General features: G+C 43.8%; 1 protein-coding gene across 8 annotated transcripts in view; it reads right to left on the bottom strand.

The window, feature by feature from the left end:
* sdk2b (sidekick cell adhesion molecule 2b) overlaps positions 1-27,024 on the bottom strand; it is a 253,404-nt gene that overhangs the window by 14,438 nt on the left and 211,942 nt on the right. For 6 of the 8 annotated variants that reach the window (XM_071462772.1, XM_071462775.1, XM_071462773.1 and 3 more), the window contains 30 exons: positions 25,895-26,071; positions 24,758-24,894; positions 23,950-24,097; positions 22,687-22,827; positions 21,866-22,047; positions 21,183-21,298; positions 19,857-20,052; positions 19,349-19,447; positions 17,996-18,187; positions 15,953-16,074; positions 15,679-15,788; positions 14,603-14,753; positions 14,218-14,455; positions 13,219-13,334; positions 12,851-13,040; positions 12,414-12,512; positions 11,623-11,817; positions 10,779-10,980; positions 10,216-10,319; positions 9,225-9,295; positions 8,449-8,581; positions 7,688-7,744; positions 6,962-7,063; positions 6,615-6,730; positions 6,006-6,192; positions 4,253-4,390; positions 3,616-3,825; positions 3,413-3,538; positions 1,793-1,957; positions 1,506-1,646 (listed from right to left, as the gene is read on the bottom strand). In XM_071462772.1, coding sequence (XP_071318873.1) covers positions 1,506-1,646; positions 1,793-1,957; positions 3,413-3,538; positions 3,616-3,825; positions 4,253-4,390; positions 6,006-6,192; positions 6,615-6,730; positions 6,962-7,063; positions 7,688-7,744; positions 8,449-8,581; positions 9,225-9,295; positions 10,216-10,319; positions 10,779-10,980; positions 11,623-11,817; positions 12,414-12,512; positions 12,851-13,040; positions 13,219-13,334; positions 14,218-14,455; positions 14,603-14,753; positions 15,679-15,788; positions 15,953-16,074; positions 17,996-18,187; positions 19,349-19,447; positions 19,857-20,052; positions 21,183-21,298; positions 21,866-22,047; positions 22,687-22,827; positions 23,950-24,097; positions 24,758-24,894; positions 25,895-26,071 — 4,361 coding nt within the window. The remainder of the gene's footprint in view (positions 1-1,505; positions 1,647-1,792; positions 1,958-3,412; positions 3,539-3,615; positions 3,826-4,252; positions 4,391-6,005; positions 6,193-6,614; positions 6,731-6,961; positions 7,064-7,687; positions 7,745-8,448; positions 8,582-9,224; positions 9,296-10,215; positions 10,320-10,778; positions 10,981-11,622; positions 11,818-12,413; positions 12,513-12,850; positions 13,041-13,218; positions 13,335-14,217; positions 14,456-14,602; positions 14,754-15,678; positions 15,789-15,952; positions 16,075-17,995; positions 18,188-19,348; positions 19,448-19,856; positions 20,053-21,182; positions 21,299-21,865; positions 22,048-22,686; positions 22,828-23,949; positions 24,098-24,757; positions 24,895-25,894; positions 26,072-27,024) is intronic. The other 2 variants (XM_071462774.1, XM_071462778.1) reach the window with 1 other exon arrangement.

Genomic DNA, 27,024 nt, shown 5'->3' with positions numbered 1-27,024 from the left:
TAGTCCATCATTTTGGGAAATATGCTTATTCACTTGCCCAGAGTTAGATGAAAAGATTAATAACACAAATATGTAGCTGCAGCCAGCAGGTGGTTAGCTTAGCTTCGTGTAAAAACTGGAAACAGGGGGTAGAGCCAGCCTGCGGTGTTAATTAGTGAGTCTTAGAGATCCTGGGAGGTGGATTTTGTTACCTTCAGACAGAGCAAGGCTAGTTGCATCCCCCTGTTTCCAGTCTTTGTTAGCTAAGCCAATCAGCTGCTGGCTGTAGCTGTACTTTAACATATGAGAACGGTATTGGCCTTCTCATCTAACTCTTGGCAAGAATGCAAATAAACCAATTTTCACAAAATGATGAACTGCTCCATTTGAGTCTTACTCATGTCCAAGTCTCAAGCCTTACAGCTTTGTTTCTTAATAAAAAACACACAATGACAAAGAAGGGAACTCTCACAATGAGCTCTATAATTAAAAAATGTGACAGAAATAATAATAATAAATAATATGAGACTGAAGCAATAAATCACAGATATGGACTGCAATGGAAACAATTACAGGTTACACAACGTAATAAACATAGAAAAGAGGCATTTTGTCAAATATCTAATGACGAAGGACATGTCCTATCGAATAACATCACACATTCAAGGCTGCAAATGACATAAACTCATAGAAAAGCACGTAGAAAAACACTTCAGAACATGATAAATGAGTGTGTCTCTCTGTGTAAACACTGTCTGTGGATCACACACAAACGGGCAGCAACACAACTATTTTGCCTCAACTCCAAGTGTCCCTCGTGATTCATCAAACAGCTTGCCATGCTGCTCTACAGTAGATTAATGTCAGGAGAGGCTGGCTCTTGCCATGTTACAGGTTAAAAACACTCTCAGTCATCCCAAGACTTATGGGGACCAGGACCTCCGTGGTTGCTCCAGGGCTACTTGAGGTCAATTGGTGGTTACGCAAACACACAGAAAGAGAAAGGATGCTGGGTAGGTCCAGCGGCCTGGGCCAGATTCCTAGAGGGGGATATGGAGGCTTTGAGAGTGTCTTTGTGTTGGAGTGAGAAGGAACCTCTTGTTTTTCCTGTCAGTCAGAGAGATGGGCAGTGACCCGCAGGGACCCCCCTCCCTTCCCCTGCCTGGCAGCTAAACAGCCATTGCAGAAGTGCTGAGCTGAGGGAAATACCCGCTGATGTCAGAGCTGCACTGAATGGACAAATATGCCCCCTACTCCCTCTCCCTCCCTGCCTTTTTTGTTCTCCCGCTACTCACTCAATTATCTGTTTCATTCAAAATCAGAACATACCTCTCTCATAAAAAAAAAAAAAAAAAAGTTTGCTGCTCTGTATTTGAAAACTGCAAATCATCAAGTCTGTGCATAAAGTGTTTGAAAAAGTCAAGTCATCAGATTCTTGGCCCTGTGTGCCACTGGGTTGGAAGAATGGTATGAGGCTTCTATAACTGTTAAATGCTCCATTTAATTGTGAAATTGTGTGCACTCACCTGATTCGGACTTCTTGGCATACTTTTTGCTCTGTCCCCTGATAATGAGGATGAAAACCAGCAGCAGGATGAAGATGAGCCCCACAAGAGCCACCACGACCAGGAACCACCACTCCTCGTAGAAAGGCGCCACTTTTTGAGCTGAATAAAATATGGAAAATTAGAATTCACTGTTCTGGAAACATTGTGGCCATATTTCTGTGATGTCTGAATGACCTTGAGGAAATTTAATTTAGTTTGAAAATGAAAGCAATTAATTTTTTAAAAACAGATAGATAAAAGCTCACCAGATATAGAAGGAGAGGGTAGACTTGGAGAGCCATAGCCGTAATCGTTCACTCCAATTACCCGGAAATCATAGCTGACCCCTTGCTTTAGGATGTCCATGTTGAACGTATGTAACGTGGCCTCCTTGGGGATGTCCTTGATTAAGATATCCCACAATCCCTCATCTGTAAGGGAGGTTTAAGTTGTAATTTGGGGTCAGAGGAGACTATGAAAGTTGCAAAACACTTGAACAATGTCAATATGTCTTTGTTAAACAGGTTGTTTGTTTGTTTGATATAAGGCCCTGGTCTGGCTGGCAGCTCCCAGGGCAATTCATAATACCTACAAATATTACACAATCCATCAATTTCACTGCTCCCGTAAAATTTACAGCAACCAAATCTACATCATAAACAGTGGCGCGGCCATATTTCAAACGAAGCTATGTTAGATGGCTTACTGCTGGCTTTGGAAATTCTGTCAGAGACCATTTATTACCCGTCGCTGCTTGTAAACATCAGTGTAAGTTTGACTCTTTTAATGGGCTACACAAACATAAACAAGCACCAGAGTTCATCTGTCATGATGCTGAACTCTGGTAAAAGTTAGAGAAGCTGATGTAATTTGACCCAGAGACAAAAACAAGTCATCAAGTTATACGAGGCTGCAGAGAGTTACGGCCTTTGGCGTTTGCATTAGAGAAGATGGGGGGTGAGGGGGCGTGTGTGGGGCTGGTTTAACCATCTTCACTGTCCCCTGGAAACTGACACTTAGCTATAGATTATCCTCCAATAGCCCTGGTTACATCCACGTTGTCGACGTTTTCGTTCACTCCAGAGCTGAAAATGGAGAGTTTTGGAAACGCTGCTGGTTCTGTTTTATTTTGAAAATTCTGGGGTTGTGCTTTAGTCTGGACAGGTAAAAACAGAGATTATTACGTGGGCACCCAGTCTCTCCCTGACTGGGTCTTCAGCCTCGACTACCAGTGGTTAAATAACGAATTAAAAGGGTTACTGACCTTGTTGTCTTTGCTATCATGCTATCAGCTGTTGTGCTGTTAAATTCTGCATTTTAATGCTACACCTGCCTTTACTGTTCCTCCTTTGTAGCCTTTTGCGTGACTAATCAACTGCAGACTAGACTATCTGCTTCCTGTTTACACCGGCTCGCGCATGCTCAGTGTACGTGAATGGTCGTGTGTGTGTGTGTTTTCAGGTGTGTTAGTATGGACGGAGATTGTTTCTGATACGGAGCTAAAACTGTCACCTGGATGGAGATCGTGTTAAAATGAAACGTAGTCATGTGGACGTAGCCTAACACTCTTTAAAATCTAGAACTAAGTATCCCCTCAATTTTTACTGAAAAGTCGTGAAACACAGCCCCTCCCCTGTGAGTCACCCACCAGCCATCACCCTCTTTACCCTGCCTGACATGTCAATCACAACTGAAACCGGATGCCAATTGTCTCAGCTGCAGCACCCCGATCAATAAGCCATTAAAATACCAGGGACACAGAGACTGAGGCAGCAGATGTCGACACTTTACACCACTTTCCTTAATCAAACTATCCAGGTGTACAATTTCTTGTCTGAAGTGGTGATCATCTGGTTTGTATTATGCAGCTGAGGCACATGCTGTACCTGAAGGTCTGGCCTCGATAACATAGCGTGTGATGGGAGCCCGTCCTGGGTCCCCGCTGGTCCAGTGGATGGTCAGGGCTGAACCATAGCGTGTGATAAAGGGCTCTCCAGGGGGTCCTGGTGCTCCTGAGGAAGAATAGAAGTGTTTGAGTGAATTCATTTAGAACCAATCATTCAAAACTTTTTAGTTTCCCTGAACAAACCTTCTCCTGGGCCGGTGGTGATATTGGCCTCCACCTCGGGCCCGTAGATGAAGGTCTTGGCCCGGATGCGGAAGTTATACGTGATGCCGTCGGCCAGGTCTTTGAGCTTCAGCCAGAGGGGCCCGCTCCCCTTCACGTCCACCGTCACTGTCTTACTGACGCCTGGGGGGGAGGGGGAGTGAAGACAGTCGGCACAGGCCACTGAAGACTCTAGACAAACACACCACATTTAGAGCAGGTCTTACACAGGCCAGGCAATGTGGGAGCACACTCAACACAGGCAAACACACACACACAGACACACACACGCAGTAATGGAATTAGTAGTGGGAAATTATGTCTGCATTTTGGCACTGTAGTCACATATTATTAATGGTGACATCAGAAGCTATGCAAAGGTTGCAATGACTTATGAGCTGTTTGGGTCAAGGTGATGGTTAGCTTATAGCTCGAGAAAAATGCACACCACAAGATTCCGACCATGCTGAGTTAAATTCATCTAAACAAAAGTGAAATTCTGCACAAGTTTTAATTTATAATCCTAATAGATCTTGGAGTGTGCATGAAGCTATTGTAGAAGCCAGCAGCCATTGTAAGCAGAGAACAGTGTAATAATAAGGTAAGAATGAGGGCTTACCATCCACTGGTGTGCAGGGTTCGTACACCAGACGGTAGCCTTCGATGATGCCGTTAGGGAAGGTGGGCTCGCCCCAGGACACGTTGACCGAGGTGGTGGTCAGCTCACTGAAGTGAATGAAGCTGGGAGCACTGGGAGCTGAAGCAGACGCAGGTCAAAGGTCAAAAGATGCTTGGGTAACAGTCAAGAAACAATAAGTATGCATAAGGGAATTTGTCTTCCAATATGTGTGTGTGTGTGTGTCTCAGTGCAGAGCCTGAACTAAGAGTTAACTACAGCTAAAGGCTAATCATATAACAAAGGGTTAATTAGCCTGCATAATATTTGTGAATACTTTATATTCATGCTGATTTTGGAGCTGTAGAAAAAAACAAGTTTGGACAGATTTTGCACAAAGGACAATAAGTGCAACCATATTTTGAGGCTTGACCTGCAACAAGACAACTTGATAAGGTACCCCCAACCCCCTTGACACCATAATAGCTGTGGAAGTCAATCAAAATCATCTGCCACATAAACGAAATGTTGTAGTTGCAGCTTTTTTTTTTTTTTTTTTTTTTACAGCTGCTGTTTTCTTTGTGTGTCTGACAAAGTTGAAAAAGCGATTTGTTTTACCCTCCAGTCTGTATGTGCAGGTCTAAACTGCTGCAGGTCTGGAGCTGCAGCACTGAAATGGTTTTTGCTGCAGCTTCCTAACCGACTGATATTGGCTGAGACGAGTGTCCTCGTTCACACAGTTGAACCGCCTTGATCAGGTCAACACCACATTTTTGCTACACTGCATAGAGGTTAAAAGGCTGAGACGTCGCTTACAAATACTATCTGACCCAGGTCATACTAATTCACCACCACAGTGGCCGTTCTCAGCCTCCAGGGCCCATTACAGCTGGCTGTGCTTGTGACACCGCTGCGCTCAAAAACACAGCTCGCCCTGTTGTCTTTAAACTCATTGAGCAGGAGTTGAGACGCTCACTAAAGACAATGTCTCTTTGTCTTCTAGAAAGATGGGATAACTATTTCCATAGTGCTCCTCCCCTCCTCGCCCCTCCCACCTTGTCATCTGCTTCCTCCTCTCACGACACTGACCCACAAGGGAAACTGTGAATACCTTCTGTTTCTTCCTATTCTACTGGTCTGAGCTGCAGCACACAGAGGGCACCAAAAGTGTAAGAAAGAAAGAAAGATAGATAAGGGGATGTGGGAGGTTTTATAGTGGGGTGGGAGGGGGTGTAGACAGAGAGCTTGCTCCAAGAATTTTCATACCATCTACTTTCCAGACAAAATAGGCAATTCAGCGATGAGTTCAGAGTGCGTTTGCTGATTAGGAACTTATGCTCAGTGTGTGGCTCCGCTAACATCGTTTGGCATGCTGACAGCAGCGATTAGCATCATCTTCACATCAAATTCTTTCCTCATGGTTGACTCATCCTCTTTGAGAAAACTCTCAGGGTTCTCCAAACTAACAGCACCACCACCACCACCACCACCACCACCACCAGCGCATAAATGTGACAAATGAGCGAACACGGCTGCTCGCTCCGCTAATTTATCCGCTCTACTCGTGTCATCCTGTTACCTCATTTGTCTTCTGCTTGTCTTGTTTTTCTCGGCACCTCTCCATCATGTGTTTATTCATTACATACAGAAATATTTGTTTCACTACGTCGCTTGATTGCAACAGCCCCGACTGTCGCACTCATTCATAGTGAATAAGGAAAGTGCATGTTTATTGGTATCCAGTGGTTTGATTTACCTGCTTGCTGAGTGCGGCCCCTGGTTGGTGGGCTGCGGGGTCCGTCCCCTGCAGCGTTGAAGGGGGCTACACTGATCATATAGGTGGTGTAACCAGTCAGATTCTTCAGTTTCACCCCTCCCTCAGGCATGAACAGAGTGCGTAGCCGCTCTGTCTCATTCTTACGCTGGAACTCCCAAAAGTAAACCTACGTGGAATAAGAGAGACATAAATAAATATTAATGTACGTCTACAGACGCTGCTCAGGGACCACAACTATTTCTGCTCCTGTAAAACTCAGTCCCATTTCAAACTCCCTTCAGGGAGACACGCAATTTCATTTTATTCCCTATAAATGTTTTCTTGAGCAACAAACCCTTCATTGAGCAGCCCACTGTGGAAAACGGAGTTGGATACAAGTGCAAAAATGTGCATTTAATGGTGATTAACATCAAATACATGTGGTCTCTCGTGAACCACAAGAGCATGTAAATATTTATATAATGATAAAAACAGAATGCAATATTGTTATTTTATTACGAAGCTAGCTCTTAAAGGTTTTTGCTCCTGGGCCCAATGTGGCATTCGGCAGTGTTGGCTGGGGGTTTTTAGGAAAAGTGTTTCTCTGACCTTGTAGCCCTGGATGTCTCCATTCTGTGCATCCACAGGTGGAGGGTCCCACGTCACATCCAGCTGGGTGGCTGTTGCGGACTGAATGGCCACATTCTGCGGTGGGGCTGTGGGCACTGTCGTCACACAAACAAACACACCACAACCACACATTAAAAGATTCCTTTTTTGTGCCTGTTATCAGTAGTCTGCTCATTGTGTCAACAGCTAGCATCGATGTGTTTCAACAACACAGGTTGCCAGGAGCGACTGCCATATGGAAACGCCTCATCCACTTGCGTTGAGGGTGGCGAGATAATTTTTTCACTCAAGAATGTGTTGATTGAAATTACAGGATGCTCACATACCTGCTTCTCCCACAAACACCTCCTGTGGTGGGCTGGTTGGCCCCTCGCCAACAGCATTGTACACACTCATGCGAATCTCATAGCGCTTGTGTTTACTCAGCTCTGCAGGTCGAAGTACACAAGAGGGGAAATAAAGTTAGGAATTACATTCAACACCAACACCACCACATTCAACATTTTGGTGCAACTCACCAAAAAGTGAGTTGCACTTTTTTACACTTTGGAGCAAACAGTTCTCTATCTGCATCTGTTATTGTCATTGTTACAAGGACATGATCCCTCACTGGCTTCCCTGAACACTGAATTTATAGTGTTGGGTAAAAATTTGAGGAATTTCTACTTCAATTACAAATTATACTTTGTTATTCATACAGAAACCCTGCAACTGTGTGGCTGTTGAATGGGTTGGAAATTTATATCCATCTGCTTTCTGTTGTGCTCATCCAAATAAGCAGACGTGCAAACCAACCAGGACTGCTGGACTAGGTGGGCTTGTGTGCTCAGTGTTGGCCTCAGTAGGAGTGTTTATACCAAGGCGATGTGAATATAAGCAGCCAAATGTTGTGTTAATTTGCTTGATACTCTGCTTTTCCTGTGTCACTATTCAAGGCAGCTGAGCTACTTAAGGCATATGGTAAGATTCAAGGAAAGGCAGCTTTTTAAAAAAAATATAATGAGCTTGAGGATTGAGTAGACATTTGCATGTGTGTGCTTTTGTGAACTTACTGTCCAACTCATACTGGGTCAGAGTTGAGTCACTCAGATTCCGGATGCTGTAGGGGGCTGCGTTGGAGAGGGAGAAAGAAGAATTCATAGAAATAAAAAAAAAGGTAGTGGAGAAACAATAGTATTAGTGTCCAAAGTCTATTTTTATTGTTGAGAGGGGCATAACTACTGCAATAAAAAACCAACATAATCACAGTGATCATAGCTCTGAGTGAGCCCCAGAATGACTTTAACAAGGTTAAAATTACGGGCTGAGATGCAGAGAGCAGTAGAAACAGAGCGGCTCCTGAGTAAACCTAATAATAGCCTGCAGCTGATAGCTACTGATCACAAGATGAAATGTTTTGCCGTGAAGTGTCAAGACCGCCGGGGCAGTTTTGGGAAACAGAAGTGGCATGTGTGAAAGTTTTCCTCTGATGGAAATAATGGTGCAGCTGACACATAAAGACTACGCGCGAACAATCAACCACGACGGATGGATGGAGTTGTGTGAAAGTGTTGCTGAGGTAAAAGCGCAGGGAAGTGGCTCCGTTTCTTTCAATATACTTCTGCTGAATGAATTGTAATATGCAATTTATGCCTTTGGTTATTCTATTCAAACTCATAACTTTGCATTTTAAAATTACATACTGTACGTTTGCAGTGAATGCAACATAGCAACAGCTGATCTATATGCAAATGTCATACTGGAAAATGTATTTGTGTAAGGAAGCAAGTGTGTGAATGGTAGAGTGATGCAGTGTGTAGCTGTCGTTCCTCACCAGAGAGCTCGGCCCATGTGGACACACTGGTGATGGTGTGAACAGAGTAGCTACGGAGGCGGTCATACAGCAGCTCACGATATCGAATCCGAAAGCCCAGTAAGATTCCATTGATCTTCTCCTCAGAGGGGGGCTATAAAGGAAAAGATGAGGGGGGGTTGAGGTCTAGTGGAGCGGATCCCTGCAGAACTGAGCTCCAGAAATAGCCTAACATACTGCACACGACCCAGTTTTTCACTTATCATGAGTTCATATAAACTGATAATTCCACCTAAACAGGCGTTTTACTTTAGTTGTTCTTCACTGTGAAATTCCACCTCATCACCCTGTGTTTTGTCTCTAACTGAAGAGACTTACAGGAACTGGAACACATTCTGAAAACAAAAGACTGAGCTCATCCACAGGTGAGTAACACACAGAAATTCCCCCATGGTTGAACATGAGAGAGCAAGTCCAGAGGGGAGAAGCAGGGAGAGAAAACAAGCACCTCGCTATCTTTATAAACTCCACAAGTGTTCTCCATAAAAGTGAAATTGTGGCTTGAAGCCTCCTGTTTTCCTCTTTATGACCTGTTTATTCAGGTGTGAGTGTGGGAGAGAGTTTTTTTTTTTTTTTTTTTTACAGAGAGAAGAGTGTGTAGCATCCAGTCTGTAAGTACAGGCCTACCCTGTGTACTGTCATGGCCTCTCATTAGAGGCCACTTTCTTAGACATTTTTTGTGGATTGTAGAAATAATGAAACATAGAAAAAACTCCAATTACCCTGTCTCCTCTTACCTGCCAGCGGATCAGCACCGACGTGGTTGTGTGCGGCGTGACTGAGAGAATTGCGGGCGCTTCGTCGGGCGCTGAGGTGATAAAAGTGAGATAAAATGAGCTAAATCGACCTGAAAATGCGCACAATTCAAGATGCTAAATCTCTCCATGTGCAGTGGCATTCACGGAGCATAAACACAACAAAAGCTACAACAGAACAGCCACTGACAGCTGAGTCAAAAAATAGCAGCTGGAAGGATCAGTGCAGTAAACATCGCTTATGTTCTCTTATGTTGGTTAAAGCAACATGGAGAAAACTTTGCCAAGGTTTAAATGCTGCCCTCTTGTCTCATGGTTACTACAGATGGCGCGCACATGACATCACCAGCTGCCTTTGCCAGGAGTGTCTGCATCACAACAACAGGCTAATTCATGCAGACATTCAACTCTTTTCACAGAACAAAGCCAAAACTTTGACTTTATTTTTTTTATTTATTTATTTATTTTTAAATAGTGTTAATATTGGACCTTTAAATATCTACACAGAGCATATGTGCATAGAGTATAGTTAAGATATTACCATATCAAACATACAGTGCAGAACATTTAACCTTTAAAGGAGTAGTTTGACATTTTGGGAAATCTGTTTATTCACTGTCACAGTATGTGCAGGAGTATTTCTTGGGTACTAAAGTGACACTGTGAGGTTATCAGGCAACTGCAGGAAGTCTCTGCACCCAGCGAGAAATAATCCAACACATAACTCCCCATAAAACTGCAACATGTCACTTTTAGAGATTAAATAAATTCTATATAAGTGAGCTTTAGGGTTGCTGGTAGGTAGATTTTTTTTTTTACCTTTGGATAGTGCTAAGCTAACTACCTTTTTTTTATGCTAAACTAACCTCACAGACATTGGCAGTTAAGCATACACATATTTCCTATGTCCTTTAGGTTCAAGATAATTTATTCATCAAATATTTACACTGTGGATGAGGGCGTGCACGCTTACCGTCCTGTAGAGTGGTGATGGCTTCGCTTTCCTCGCTGTACTCGCTGTCCCCTATGTCATTGGTGGCTTTTACTCTGAACTGGTAGGATGTAAAGGGCTTCAGCCTTGCAGGGATGGAGGCACAGGAGAGCACATTAATCTTGATGATAAACTACGGCAGTGGATCTTAAACCTTTTAAGCCACAGACATCAAAAGAGAAATTGTAGTCTTACTGTGAGAGCTACAAGCTTTTCAAGCAAACTACTTGGTGAGTTCAAACCAACACCTGACTGTTGCATTTGCTGAACATATACCCTAAATGTTTTTGACTAGCTTATACCATTGTTTATGTTCTAAAGCAGACCTAAGCACCCTGGAAACATTATTCCATTTAAGGATAGTGTTGAATTGCCAACTATACTACAGCCGAGGGAGTATTTAAGTGAATATAGCAGTGGGGACTGTGAGAATATTATCCTCTTCATCTGCAGAGAACAAATAGAAATACATCTGTTGTAATAAAGGGGATGAAAACGAACCCCTGACTCTAACCAGAAGCTGTTAGCTGATAAGTGCTCTCTACCTGGATACTATGTAAGAGGTGGCCTCGTGGTTGACAGAGGCAGAGTGGACTGTCCAGTTGTTCTCTGGAAGCTCTCTGAGCTGCACCGTGTAGTAACGCACAGGGGACAGGCCGTCGCTGCCCGGCTCCCACGACAGCAAAACCTGGCGGGCCTGAACGTCTTTCTGAGGAACCATGGGACGGCTGGTGGGCTGCGGACGAGCTGGGAGCACGGACACATGGACAAAGAGAAGTTGAGAGAAAAGAAATGGGGCATGGATGTTGCAAAGCAAGGATGGAAACACCAGAAAAAATTACTTTCTGCTCACTGACATTTGCATGAGCTATGCTGCACAGGCGAGGAGGAAAAAAGAAAAAGTGCAATCCAGATGAATGAAAAGTAGCTGAGAAATGAAAGTTGCAGAGTAAACAATCTGCAACGTGCCTCAAGGGAAGCAGATGGACTGATTTCATTCTCACAACTGCACCAGAGTGCTTCCGATAAACACCCAAAGGGCACAAACGCTCCTTTAGAAAACACATCTGCTTACTGGACTGTTAACTGGAAGCGAACAAAGTGCGACGAAGGTTTAACACGGCTCCCTACAAGTTGTGTTATTACAGAGATCACACACCTGTGTCTGCTCTCAGAATGAACAACTGTAAGTGTGTTTCCTGTTCGCTAAAGAATTACAAATTATGTCACGCTTCAAAATATCACTTCACTTTGTAAAACACCATTACAGATAATGCATTTTTTTTGTTTTTATGTGCTCATCCAAATTGTGCCTGTATAATCATCAGCGTCACATCCAGCTCTCTGATCTGTTGATTAAATGTAACACATTCAGCCACTTGTGGTTACCTCTTTTCTCCGTGGTGACCACCAGCGCCTCGGCGGCCTCACCCCAGCCCTTCCTCGTCTGTGCCGTGATGCGGAACACGTAGGTGGACTCCGGCTTGAGGTTGGTCACCGTGTACTGGCGAGCGCTGGGGCTCAGCACGTCCACTGTGGCTGCGTTGCTATTGGTGGAGTTGAGGTGGTATGTGATCTGGTAGGCTGGAGAGAAGATGGGGACAAACACTCTCATTGGAGGTGTCATAGGGAGCTGAGTGGTAAATTAAATCTAAAGCAAACTAAAATGTATTTTAGGCATTTGGAGCATTTGTTGTTTGTGCTGGTTTTTCCTAACAATGAGAGGAAGAGCAAACTGTGCAGCTTCGTCTCCTCTGCAGTTGTTCCATTAGCATCTGCTCCTGCTTGCTGCTGTGTGGGTCTTGTCATATTATGCGGTTTAAAACAAATTATCTGACAGATGTATAATGAATCAAACGCTCACAAGGAAATCCCCTATTAGCTAACAAGAGAATCTGACTCCCTTTACAGCAATGCTGGAAAATAACATGATTTGATTTCCCCCCAGCTAATATTGTGTAGCCCATCAAGCTGAAAAAAACATTACAAAAGTATGTAGAGAGTCATCAGGAATGACACCTGTGGGCCTAATGTTTTACTAAAGCTAAATAAATTAGCTTATTTGTGCAGTATTTGGTAGTTTCCAGCTTATTTGCTCACACTACGACACCAAGAGATTTTTTCTTCGAGTAAAATTTCAATGATTAAAAGAAATGGAAAGGACCTTGTATATTACTCACCAAGTATAATGCCATTGGGCTGAGAGGGGGACTGCCAAATAAGACGCACTGAGGTGGTCCGCACTTCAGGGAATAGGATACCCACTGGAGGTCCTGGCACTGCAAGAAAGCAAAAGACATAATATATGTCAAACTAAACATATATATATATATATATATATATATATATCCCTCATTTACCTTTTCACAATCTAAGGTGAAGAAAGTACAGTAAGTTTCTCAAACAAAGCAAAGATCACCAACATGAAAACAAAAATCTATTTTCCATAAAACCACAACTTGTTAAGGTTCTTGGACTAGAAAAGTGAAGCGGAGATTTGCATTTCACAGGAGAAATTATTATATTCTATAAATTATTGCTGCACACCTGCTGTCAAGTGTATTCACATTTTGCCATAATATAATGAAGCTATTTTCATGGGTCAGTGTTGCCGTACCATCATCCAGAGTCCTCTCCAGGATGGGTGGAGAACTGGGGCGTCCATCTCCAATCCGTGTGAAAGCCAGAACCTGGATCTCATAGAGCACATATTTCCCCAGACCGGTCAGCTGGACACTGTGGGTGGCGTTCCCCTCAACTGACCAGAAGTGGACCGCGCTGTCAGAGTCCTTCTCTTTGTACACAACCTGATCCGGTGAGGAAATGGGAGATGAAGAGAAATTGGAAATGATGCAGGAGAAATGGCCTCACATGCTGACACCCCGCTGCTCTGTACGCTGCCTTAAAATAACTAATTAGATGTTTCTTTGACTGCTCGGTAAATAAACGGTGAATAACTGTAAAACATAAAAAGCTCAGACAGACCTTGTAGCCCAGAATGAGACCATTTCTGTCTGGCTCAGGAACTTCAAACCAGCGCACCAGGATGCTGCTGGAGGTTGTGGCGAAGGCGGACACGTTGGTGGGTCCACAGGAGGGGACTGGAAAACAAAGAGAGCAGAGAGGCGAAAACATTAGGCCCTGAATGGCCCATTGTTTTACATATATTACTAAAAATTAATTTGCCACACTCCATCTGTGTATGTGCATGTGTAGGTGTATGACAGAGAGGCAGTTTGAGCGATCTGCTATGGTTATATCATTTGTGTTTGCACATAGCCTCTGATATCCTGTTATACCCTCCAGGGCATGCTGCAAAAAAAATGACTCAAGAATAGGCCTTTTCTCTTCCTTGGCACTCATCCCTGGACATAATGCGCTGATTCCTAAGAATTTGCTGGAGTGAGTGGAAAAAAAAGAAAAAAAAAGCACAAGGAATTCCACATTCAAGTCCATGTGTTCTCAATTTCCTCAGACTCCTTCCATTCCTCACCACCCGACGTCTGGTGAGGAGGGAGAGGAACTGTCTTAAATAGAAGTGGGCTGCTGAAAAGACTTTAGCAGGGCAGGAAACAGTCTGCACACAAACAAATTTAACATATGGCAAAGTGTAAACTGTAGCTGTGTGTTTGCTACCTCTGATATGACTAATAATGTAGCTTTTGCAAAAACAGTATTAGAAAAGTCAAGGAGCTTTTATCTTGACAAAAAAATATGGTGAAAATATTGCACTTACAGGAATGTGTGTTGCTGTGAGTTGGTTTTGGGTGTAAAACAAACACCTTGGTAATAATAAATCCTAATTTTAAAGCCTTTTCTTGACAGGAAAAAACAACAACTGCTTTTGAGTAATTAAGCCAGCAGTGCCATGTTTTTGTGATGCTAATGATGTCGTACAGTTTGCTTTTTACTCCGGGGCTCTCATTGATCATCTGACAGGCCAAGCAGTGTTTATGAAAGACGATGACAGATGAGGTGACTCACCAGACTCCCTGGTCCTGCCTCTGACCGGCTGGCTCCAGGGTCCCATCCCGATGCCGTTGACGGCCTGGACCCTGACCTCGTACTCTGTCCACTCCTCCAGGTCCTCAATGGTGAACTCCCTCTCCAGACGATCAGCGATGACGTGGGTGAGTGCGCGGCCCTGTGAGCCCGCGCGGGAGTACTGGACTCTGTAGCCCACCTGCTCTGCATTCCCATTGTATTCCCATTCAGGCAAAGGCTGCGCAGATAAACAGGGAGAGGAGATGGGGAGAAAAATGTGGGTCAAAACAAGCCAGAATCCTTTGATTAAGCTATTTTTATAATGTAACATCATGATTAATAAATGTAAAGGATGTGCACAGAGGAGAAGCAGATTCCTGTTTACCATCCATCGTAACCAGAGGCTGGTCTCGCTAGCGGTGCGCAAGGTGACGTTGGCAGGGGCCATGTCAGGAGGAGCCGGTAGGGTCTGGATCCTTCTGGAGGGCTGGCTCGGAGGACTGGTGCCCACTATGTTCACCTGGCGCATACGGAACCTGGAGTTTGGAGTTAAACATGTTTATAATGCAACTTTTGCAGAAGCATGTATTCACTGGAAGTGAAATCACAGCTCAGGATCGGGCAAATCAAAATGAACCACCAGCCTTATCACGGCAGCTGCAGCGTGCATCCTCTTACATGAGGCTTATTGCGTTTGAACTGAGATCACAGCACTGAATATAAATACAGTATGAATATGCTGAGTGGGGGGCTTATTTGTGTTACAGCCTGATGTATCCAATGTGAGCGTTTAGCTGTGGTGAAATGTAAAGTGGCAGCACTGATGCTGGGATGATGAGAACTGTAGCTGTTGTGGGTCTTTGGGGATCGGCTCTGTGAAATGTTAATTGGTTATATTGAGTGTGATCACGGAAAAACAAGCAGGCCGGACTGAGATAAAGATCATGCGCACACTGTAAAATAATTTTAAAGACACACTAGCCGTAACAAGCTTGTATCTAAATCAGAGGAAAACGGAATAAGATAAGCTCCTGGGATAAACTGAAATTAGCTGAGATCCTGAAGTGCACATACACCTTATCTGTTGTTTGTCACAAGCTGCACAAGCTTAATTTCCATGTTATCCAGCTAAGAATACACGAGAAAAATCATGAGCAGGTTCATCCCTAATAAGACAATTCTTCACGGTAGTTGCTGTGTATGAACGTCCTATGAGAGCAGATTGAACCTGCATGGTTCTGTGTGTTGAGCTACTTGTCTTCTGTTTGATGCTGTGGTTCTTTCTATATATTAACTTTGTAGGAAATGTTATTTTTAGTCTGACTGGCTCGAGAAAACTGATGGAAATTAGACATCTAGTCAAAGTCTGGTCTCATTTACAGATTTGTTTCTTTGTTTTTGTTACATTCAGATTGACATACATTCAGGTTAATGAAGCAGATGCAGTTCCCAGTAGGTTACCTGTAGAAGGTGTATGGGTTGAGACCTGGCACTTCTAAAGAGCGAGCCTCGGGTTCGTTGGACACCTGGTGGACCATCAGCCAGTCCTCATTTTCCCCCACCATGCCCACCTGAGCCCAAGACAAATAAAGCACGACAAATAGATTCAGTTCATCTAAAGGTGTCAATGAGATCTCTGTTCAGTCTTGGAATCGTATCATTAATCCAAAATAAACGAGATGACTCCAAAAGCAGTAACGTGATTAACTTCAGCTCTGGATTAAATCTGCCTCACCTGGGCTTCCACCTGCCAACGGGAAATGGAAGTCTTGCCATCATAGCCAGGTTTGAACTGCAGGGTGACGGAGCGTGGGCCGATGTTGGAAATAGCCATGTTGGTGGGAGGGCCGGGAAGCTCTGTGAAGAAGCAGGGAGGAAGGAAAAAAAAAAAAGTTGGATAAAGAGAAAATGAGGGAACAAATGAGCGACACAACTATTGGTTGATTTTGTCTCTCACAGGGTGGTTTTGGTCTGCAGGCTTTACATGGGTAAAAATCCATCTACCACAGTGCCCTCCTGTGGCCGTACAGATACTGCACACAGATAACATTTCTCACCTAATTCCCTCCCTTGTGCTCCCAACTTCAGCTAAGGCAGCAAAAAGCAGATCAGATTTGGAAAAGATGCTTACACAGTACACAGCCAGAGACAATGCCATGAATGTCAATTACACTGCAGTTATCTGGAGATACGATTCAATCTGATACCCCACTGTTTACACTTGAGCTGAGTAAACAATAAGAATGGATTGTTCCCTGGAAATCCTGGAGGGGAGACAAATCTGAAATCGGTGAATTCAAACAACAGTGGGAGGGCAATTTTGTGTATATGAACACCATTGTTTGTTTGTGTGTGTATGTTGGGATGCTTTTTGTGTGTTTAGGCAGGTATGTATGAGAGTGTGTCACTGCATTAAATAATTCATTCTTCATGTTGTTTTTTTCCCCCCCATAATGCTCCCCTCAAGATAAACATTAAGCCTACCATAACCTATCCCCATTCCGAAGCACAATATAGTTTACATAAATCCTGGATGAAGATATTAACGTCAAACCGTGGCATATTGGAGCGTGGACAGAGGCCTAATATTAAAAAGATATAATCGCTCCCATGGGCATAGTCAGCAATTTTTCCGAGATTGCTTAAATGCGGGTGTATTCACCCCTAATGAAATGCAGATTATACGCATAGTGGTGAAATTACCACCTTTAAACTATTTGCATGACTGATTACTGAGGTGGCTTTCAGCTGGATCATTACCGTACAGTTGCAGGCACATGGGCGTTTTCTTTACACACATACAATGCGATTAATCACTATTTTGGGGACTGTAACTGCTGCACTGAAGCCTGCTCTGAAAATTATCAGCCTGTCATTTCACAGGTTCTCACACACTTCCAGGCTCGGAGTGCTGCTCTAATGGTTGACATGGGCGCTGTATTTCTGCTACACAATTTTTGCAGATATGAAATCATTACACGCTGTAATTGTCCTCCTTCGTGCTCTCTTGGGAGCTGTTTATTTTGTGGATGTGCATCGGTCAGGTTCCTGTCCCAGCTGAGTTGGCTGGGGTCTGATTTCACTGTGTCTGGCGCCAGACAGCACAGAGCGTGTTCACCGAGTTCAATGGGAAACAGTAATATATGAGAAGGGGAGGTTTATTAAAGGTTCCCTGCTGTTAAAAATGTTATGTACCCTGATGATGTCATCAGGGTTATGTAGGCTTGGGCTTGAGACTTAACAATTTTAATTGAAAGCTTACATTACAAACTAGAGATGGGTTTTATGCGGCCCTATTAAAAGGGAGAGCCTAATAAAATGCCATTGAATTGTATTTTGGGAAACATAGGATCCAGTGTTTTTTTTTTTCCCTTGACCCATACTGGAACTGAAAGGGAGGATATCTTGGTCTCTTTTTTGCTTCAGTTTTGATGATTCTTATTCAAATCAGCCTCTCATAAGTCCCATGCCTTTATGAAAGTGCAGCACTAAATCTCTGAAGCACTGCTTTCAGTGGAAAATAATGAAAAGCGTTGATAGTAAGGTCTGTGGAATATGCAGACAGAGTAACCGAGAGACAGTGTCTGGAAATAGATGTCTAAATTGTTGTTTTTCTTATGCAAAGTTTTAGTGCTGTGAGCGTTTCAAAATGAAATGTCATTACTGAGGTGGAGGCGGTTTCTCATAACCTGGCTCAATATGTTTGGGATGTAAGTGAGAAAATATTATGTTATTTGGGTGCACTGATCTTTAAGTATCTGATTGTTTGGTTACTGACCTGGCGGGACGCCGGAGGAGATGGTGGAGGAGGACAGCTGGCCCTGGCCCTTGGAGGTCATGCCTGCCACTTCAATGGTGTACGTGGTGAGAGCAGTGAGTCCGGTGACCCTGTACTCTAAGGTGAGATTTGGCAGGTAGTGGGTAACTCTGGTGTTTGTTCGGTTGTATTCCTCCCATGAAATGCGGTAACCTGCGGAGCAGCAGAGATAGGTTCACAGCGACAGACAGAGGATCCTCTCGGGGGAAAATTCAACAGCAGTTTCTACTACAATAGCAACTCTCAGCTCGCATGCTACGGGGCAAGCTAACAGGAAATTTAAATAAACTCCATCAAAAATTGAATATAGCAAATTAAATCAGCCTGTGATTATACCTCCCTGCACACACATCCTCCGCCCACTCCCATCCACACACGCACACACGCTCACCCTCTCAAAGTTAATGCAATTTGCTCTTTGGCCAGAAGCTCTTTTCATGTGATTGCATAAGGCATTAGGAAGCATTTCTTGCCAAATCAATAATTTCATATGGCATGTCAGTGTTTGTCTCCTGGGAATGTGCAGCACATCAAAATGTTTTGGAAGAACACTTTACAATATGCTGCTAAATCTCAACCTCGGTAAACACTTGAATCTGAATGTCACTGGTTGGCATTTCTTTCTCTACTCCAAGTTTGCGCAGACTGATGTAAGAGCATTATGTAAAATGGAATATTAACATTTTGCATTTCCATCCCTGGATTAGCAAGACTTGATTTTACAAATTTACTTCCTTTATTTAGGTTCAAAACGGGATACAGTATAATATTTGTGTCACTCAGCACTAATTGTTCCTTATGTATGGAGAAAGAGATGATGTATGACACAAACCCAAACTGCAAACTTATAAAAAGCCAAAGATCTCTCAGGTACACCACCATTATCAACAGGAACAGGTTTAATAGTCTCAGTGTGGAGGTTTGTTTGTTATGTAAGTTGGATGAGACTTTGTACAGTGTGATGATTTAAGGGGCATACAGTACTAAAGCAGCCTTTTTTTTATAGCAGATTTACTGTGCAGAGCTCAGGAAAGGAGACAGTGTTGTCCCACCTGAGCTTATGTGTCTTATAAGCTCATGGTCTAGGTTGTAGTGTCTACATGACCTAAATAAAATCAACAACAACTAATAAAGTAGATGTCCTTAAAGTATGCAACTTAAGAGCTACCATCACTAAATGAGGTCAAGCAGCTGTTACAAAGCCAAATACACCAAATTCTTCCAGTCTCAGCTCCACCTTGGACAAACTGCTGTTTCTTTCCTTTCCTGCCTCATTAAAAGTTTTTTTTTTTTTTTGGAGTGAGGTGAACGTACCTGTGAGAACTCCATTCTTCTCGCCGGGCTCACTCCAGCTCACTTTGAGTGAAGTGTCCAGGATCTCAGTGAAACTCAGGTGACCCACGGCACCAGGGGCTGGAAGGGGATAAATAAAAATAATGAGCGAGGCCGATGGGCAAATGATCCACTATACATACGGTTAGAGCTCATTACTGATCAGCTGGTGTACTGGACTTAGTCTACCAGCATTTGCATTTTAAATGTGTCTATAACAAGATCAGGAAAAAAAGGTAATTGCTGAAAACGGTTTGATGACAAGTTGAGGAAAATTAAGTTTTTAAAGCTTAACCAATAATCTCTGAGGGAACTAAGTCCCAATTATGATGATCCTGGCTGGATGTAGAATATACTCATTCATTAGTACTTCTCTCCAATTTTGTTCTGCATGAATAATAGATCTCGCCCAAAGGATGTGTCACTGGGAGATGCTGGCGTCCCCTCGCCACCACAGGAGAGAGAGAAGTGTGGTAGGAAAGTCACTCACTGTCCTCGTGTGTCCTCACGGCACTGGGCGGGCTGCGGGGGCCGTCTCCAGGTGTAGTGAAACACAACACAGAGGTGTTATACTCAGTGAACTTCTTCAGACCTGTCACATATCCCACGTGGACGCTGTCCTGGAAGTTCGGTCGCACTGTTACCATAGTAACTTGTTCTTCTTTGCCAGGTTCCCAGGCCAGCAACTAAAACAGACAAATAAAAAAAAAGTGTGAGGAAAATTACCCAGACAGTCAGAAATAAAGCATCTAATCATGTTTTCTGTAATCATTCTCACACATCTATTCTCACAAAACTAACAGTAGTGTGCCTCTGTGGTAAAGTGAGACACTCTGAGGAGATTTTTGGCCTCACCGATCTCCCAGATATATTTAGAAAGATGCCCTGAAGAGGTTTTGACTGGGAACGAATGGCTGAATAGCTCCACTACGACAAGCTGGGAGAGGGAGAGAGAGTTAAGGCTGAAGAGAGGCATGATCGCATCTTATGATGCATGTTGACTGCAGACCTTATAGCAAACACAAATGGGACCTGCATTGACCAATTAGGTGCTTAGGTAATGAGCCTCAGTGGCGTGTCTGTTGGGTTTGTTTCCAGTTTGTGGTGAAAGTGCTTCCAGGGAAGTAAAGAGCTGGCAAGAGGATGTGAGACAGATAGACGTTTGACTGTCTGCCAGTCTCTCTATCTCTCTCCCTGAAATTCTTCCTTCGCCTCGGTCTCTATCACCTTTCACACCCTCCATTTCCCTTTTTTCTCGCTGCCGCCCGAGTCCCTCCCTGGAGAAAAAAGGTGGTGTTTAAAATTCAGATTGCGTTTGTACAGTGGCCCCTTCCGCCCAGCTGAGTGAGGCCTGTGGAGCGCCATTGAGCACACAGACAAAAAGAAGAGGAGAAAAAAAAACCCCTCAATGACATAATTAAGTCTCAATAGAGTCAATGGAAAAATAGAACCACCCCTATGGATGTGGCTTTATGATTCCCTGTGGGTGACATTCATTTCAGTGAAGCATACACAAGAAGCAGAGAGATGGACTACATTCAAGAGCCCATGACAAAATAATGAAGACATTCATCATTACGTGCACACAGCTTCACAACAAAACATATGAAAAATGGTAGCAAAGATAAAGAGAATGACCTCCGACTGACAAATGGGAGAACCGGGTCTATCGTTCACTGTGGCACCAAATATCTTTTGCCCCTTGGCTTGTCTCCCCTTCTTGTTAAACAGGATGTGTGACTCTACACGTTCAGCTCTGACAGTTCGCTCAATGGAAGTGACGGCTGCTGGTGATGGCACCGGCGCAGCTACTGACCTTGTAGCCCTGGTTGATGCCATTGATGAACTGGGGGTTAGGGGCTGTCCACGTAAAACGGATAGTTGTTGAGTTGACCGCGTCGGCCTGCACGTTGCCAGGGGCGATGGTGGGTACTGGGATTGGACAAGAGGAGGAAGGAAAAAGGGTGACAGAAAGGAAGAAGAGGGAGAGAAGGATAAAGAAGTGGAAAGGCAAAAAAAAAAGGTGTGAGTGTCTTTGAGTTGTCTGGTAGGAGTCTGCCTGCATCTATTTTGATGTCAGTATTGATCGCTGCTGCACAGGTCAGGGCAGAAGCTGCCATCACTCTCTTTCTGATGACACTGACACTTAATACCCAGGCTCTCTGTGGGTTTGTTTGTGACTGTGTGAGCCACTTATGGATTTTAGGGGGATGTCACACCTTTGTGTGGTCCTTACAAAGAAGAGTTAAAGTTGGACCACAGTGAGCACTGGCTTTAGATACATTAAACTGGATGACTTCTACATGATTTCTGTTGGTGTATAACAGCAGGACCTTGCACTATTGAACATTCATCACGTTTTAAAGAGGAGCTTGATTAAATGTAGCACATATAAATGCAGCATCAATTAAAATCAATCACATCCAATAATAAGGAAAGAAAGCAGCCAGCATATCAGCTCAGATTCTTGATCAATAAAACACTGATGTGGGCGCTCACCTCCCTGCAAGGTCCACTCAGTGACCTTATGGCTGAACGTGCCCAAACCTGCCCCATTGTAGGCAGCCACCTCAATCTCATAGTTAGTCCAGATGATGAGGTCCTCCAGCAGCAGGTTGGTCACATCTGGGCTGGAAATGTTCTTGATTTGATAATCCACAGGCAGCCCAGTGAGACGGTACCTGAGACACACACACAGCGCAGGAGACTTAAATGGTGACCAACAGGAACCTGCTGTGGAGAAAGAGTTAATCTGACTCTGACAGTTTAGATCCTCCACTGACAAAGAGAGAACAGTGCAGTGCCTCTTTGCTTGAGCCAAGACCTGTAGTACACTAGACCCCCTGCTAGGGGGAGACAAAGCACCAGCAAACAAGCAATTAAAAAACCACTGATGGCACTGACTGTTGTCTGGAAAACACCTGCTGTTTCATTTGGATGTAATGAATAAAAAGCCTAACAGAAAACCAAACTAATTACATGTTTACAAGACTTACAGTCAGTCTGGCATATTGCTGACTCTGTCTATTAGAGTCACTAAAGTTTCTGAAGTCAAACCAGTCATTAAATTTTACTTTTCTCTCAAACCAAATTATTTTTAAATGCAGTGGTGTTAAGGGACACTCTAGGTAATCTTAGTTAGTGAAAGTGAGTGTGATTTAATTCCAGTGGCTTAGCTTTTTGATAGTAGGGGAAGGTGTTCATGAACTGCCGAATGAATTTAGGATATTATTTCTTTATATTTGTTCTTATTGGTGGGATGCAAATCCAAATTTTCAAGATCCCAAAACGGAACAGATCAATCAAAAATATGACCTCACCGGACGGTGTAGCCCCTGAGGATGCCGTTCTGGTGGCTTTCCGGTGGAGGCTGCCACTGAATCATGATGGACTGGTTGGTGCGACCACTAGCGATAACGTTCTGTGGAGGAGCACTGGGGGGCTCCTCAGGGAGAGACACACTGCAAAACACACACACACAGACAGAGACATGAAGAGAGAGGGCAGTGAGAAGTAAGATTAAAACCATCTTGAATACAGAGCTTTAGGTATTTTTCAAGCAAAAGACACAAATCTTTGCAATAATGCAGCAATGAAATGAAGCATCGATTTAGAGCTGAACACCCTCTTTTTCTGTCTCTCAAACATTTCTACCCATTTCATTCCCTTTGTTAAAAACCCTGACCGCTCCTTGTTTGCTTTTGCTCCCCAGAGTATGAGTAATGCCCACCCTCACGACCACATCTGAGAAAGTCATAGGATGCTCGCCCACCTAACACTATATATCTAACCTGATAAAACACGCTGAGCACCTGGGGAGAAGATGCGCACGAGAGCTGGGAGTAAGATCAGTGGCGTTACCAAATGGCATCACAGAGTTTGATGCCAGCCTCCCCCCGTAACACACAAACAGAGCCCCCCTGTGGCCCTCCTCTGGCTAGGAGGGCCACAGCATGAGGTAGCGTAACAAACTGGTGGAGATGCAGCGGTAAGGGTGAGGAGTGGGAGGGTGTGAGGGGGGTGGGGGTGGTTGAGTGCTTGAAGTTGTGTGAGGGCACAGAGAGGCCAAACCCGATCTCACCTCAGACCTAAATCCCTCCTGCAGGCTTTCAGAATGTGAGAGCAAGCGGATGTTTGTGTGTGTGTGTCTGTGTGTGTTTGTGTGTGTGAATGTGTGTTTACATGCAATTGCACATGTTTGTGTGCGTATCTGCTGTGGTAGGCTTAGACATATATCCCTCTTCACTGTCTCTTGACTAAAGGGATCAGTCAAACTGGTTGTCTAGGAAACGGTTTTCAGGAGCACAATGTACAATTTACAAACAACTGTGAGGTTGTGTAACAGGTGATTCTTTTTTTTTTTATTTTTTATTTTTTATTACTAACACTGTGCTACAGAATCTCACGGCCACGAAGGAATGTTCTGGTGAATTCGAAACCAATAGAAAAAAGAATAGTTTTCAATAACATGTCCAGCCCTCCACAAAGGCTGCTGCTGTATATTATCTATATACAGTGTTATGACTGTAGGAACAGATGGTAAATTCTATGAACTCATTGTGAGATATCTGTCTGTAGCTCACCGGTCTGTCTCCTTGCTGAACTGCCCCTTCCCCACATCATTAACGGCACAGAGGCGGAACTGATAGGAGCGTGCCGGGATCAAGCCGTTGACCGTCACTGCCATGGACTCCGGCTCAATATTGGCCAGCAGGATGGCCCAGGGAGCGTCTGGAACAAAGAAAGTCAAATTTTACACCTTGTACACTCGTATAGTTCTTCGCTATGCCAACCACTCACCCTAACATCCCATAAAGTGTGACATTTTTGCTCAGGAAGGAGTCTTAACATTTCTAGTAATTTCAGTAATATTCAGAAGGGATCCCTTTATTTCATGCCTGCAATCATTTTGTCACGGCGGGTCACATTTTAAAATTCAAATTCATTAAAAAACACTAAGTGGTGCTGGGAGAAAAAGAGGCGCGGGGAACAGAGTAGTAAGAGAAGAGATTACAAGCCCAACACAGCTCGACTTAAGTTGAACATACTTGTTACATGCAGAGCTGCAGAGGGATTTACTGTAGTACAGCTTCCATTTCTAGCTAAAGATTAAAAGGAATGATTGACACTAGTAATTAGTCTTATTGATCATGCTTTTAAATTCTTTTTCAAATGCTTTGCTGTATTTGCTTTGCTTGGCTGCGTGAGGGGAAAAAAAATCTACACACGCAACATTTAATGTCTCTTTCTGCAATATTGATCCCATGAGTTCCCTCTCGCCCAACCTAACTCAGTATAAATAACTGTAAACACAACACAAAGAGTCAGGGAAGGTGGGGACGGTAGAGAAGGATACATGCACTGGAAAAGGCTGGATGTTTCGTGACTTACTGTTCTCAGAAACCTCCAGGATGTAGCGAATGAGGGGACTGTTGCCATCAAAAGGCTTGGCCCAGGCCAGGTCGATGGCTCTTTTTTCAGATGTGCTGAGCACGGCTGTGGGGTTCTCTGGGGCGTGGGGCAGCTGCCTGCAGGGAACAGCAGGACAACTTTGATAAATAAAAGAATCTCTGCTATCACAGCAAATTCGGGCATATTGTTCCCTCTCTGAACGTCTCTCGTACGAATCTGAAGTAAAGCTGAAACGTTTTTTTTTTTAACAGAGAGATCAGTTGGGCAGGTGATGAAATGTGGTGAGACAAGACAGCAAAGATGGCTCCTTGTCAAGATGGACACATGGGCAAATACACCGAGATAGATATCATCAGAGGGGAGAAAAGGCATGAGGAGACAGATAGGAGGAAAACGCACAGACAAAGACATGAATAAATGTGGCCAAAGCTGGGGATCATTAATTCATTCAGCCATAAATTCAGATAAGCGCAGGCAGATTGATAGATAAACCTTATAGCTAAGGACGAATACAGACAGTAACTCAGTCAAAAGGCAGCCAGCCAACAAGACAGCCAATTGGGGGACAAGGAAACACAAAAACATCAGTCAGTCAGTCAGTCTGGCAAACACAACGTTAGATGTCTCATTCATATTCAGTTTCCCTCTGCTGCAGTGGCTCACCGTGTACCAGGCAGATTTTAAAGAAAGAGAAGATTTGAGATGACAAAAACTATACAGAAACATTTTTATGAGTATGAGTGTGTGTGTGTGTGTGTGTGTGTGTGTGTGTAGTATCACACATAGGGAATGGAGGAGGGGGTCCCCTGGGGCTGGAAGTGTGTCAGGTGAGAATGAGGACAGGGAAGGTGAGGAAGAACAGGCGTCATTTAAGTGGAAATGAGTCAGAGGTGTCAACAAGAATAAGCGGGATGGCAGCAAAAGGTTGGCGGTGGTGAGTGCATGACTGGCTCTTGGATGTGGGTGAGTGTGTGTGTGTGTGAACATTTTCCTACCCGTGTCTTTGCACGTGAGTATACTGGAGGAGCGAGAATGTGAGAAACAAAAAAAAAAAAAAAAAGGAAGAGAAGAAAATAGAAAGGCTGGCAAGCAATGAAGGCCAGGGGAGGCGGTTACCTGACACGGAGGTGTGCGCTCCGGGAGTCGTTGCCGCCGACGGAGGTGACTCTGCAGGTGTACGTGCCTATGTCACCTGACCAGGTTTGGGAGATGTGGAGGGTGCCATCTGCATCCAGACGCATGCGAGGAATGGACTGGACGTTGATAACTGTGCCTTCTTTCTCCCAGACATGCCTGGAACACAGAGCCAGCATCATCATCATCATCATCATCATCATCATCATCATCATCATCATCATCATCATCATCATCATCATCGTCATCATCGTCATCATCAGCACCAGCCGATCAGTTCAAACACACAACATTTAGTTGCACAAAGTTGCTTTTAAGCAGAAATCATGGTATTTGTCACAAGTTTCTGTCCGTTGTGACTGTGAGTCACAATACAAGGCCACTCACCACTGCCACTGGAGAGATTAGGGAGATGTGCATTCAGGCAAGAACACTGTCAAACAAGGCAAGGAGTGCAAAACTCCTACAGTTTTCCAAAAAGCCTCAGTTTCACAGAAATCATCTCGAACACTTGTCTTTGAGTTTGATCCAAGAGAAACACAGAAAAGTAGCCTCCTGGAAAACCCCATCAACATCATTCTCGCCAAAGTCTCCATTTTCTAAATTACTAGAGATGGTGCTAAAATATGATGTCCAGGTCGGCGGCCATAATGAACAGAAATGTGAGAATAAGACCTAAGCTGACAAATACTGAGTTTCTTTTTTTTTCAAAATAAGCACAGCAAAGCTTTTGAAGTAGCCTGACCGCACACAAAGTCAACTGAGAAATGTGAAGCAACACACATTTGCTCTATGCAGCATGACATGAGCATCTAATTTTGGGTCAGTGAATTCAAAAGTTACAAGTAATTGATGATAAAGCCATGGCTCATTGACCAGGTTACTGCCAGACCTTAGTATACCACTCATTTCTGAGTCATCCTCACTGTAAACTCAGACTTGAACAGTGTTCAGTGTACATTATCAGGGATGACGCAGCAGCCCCCTAACTTCTGCTCAGTCAGGGAGGATAATTAGTTGTTACCATCACATTTTTTTGTCAATTTATGAACAGCACAGTCTGGGCATATTGTTTTATTCTTGCTCAAGAAAATAGAAATGACAGCTGAAAA

This window comes from Trachinotus anak, unplaced genomic scaffold, assembly GCF_046630095.1.
Source record: "Trachinotus anak isolate AG129_WGS33_773 ecotype Australia unplaced genomic scaffold, CSIRO_AGI_Tana_v1 ptg000025l, whole genome shotgun sequence".
In the NCBI taxonomy this organism is placed as follows: domain Eukaryota; kingdom Metazoa; phylum Chordata; class Actinopteri; order Carangiformes; family Carangidae; genus Trachinotus; species Trachinotus anak.
The sequence above is the reverse complement of the archived record's forward strand: the minus strand, read 5'-3'. Positions and strand labels throughout refer to the sequence as shown.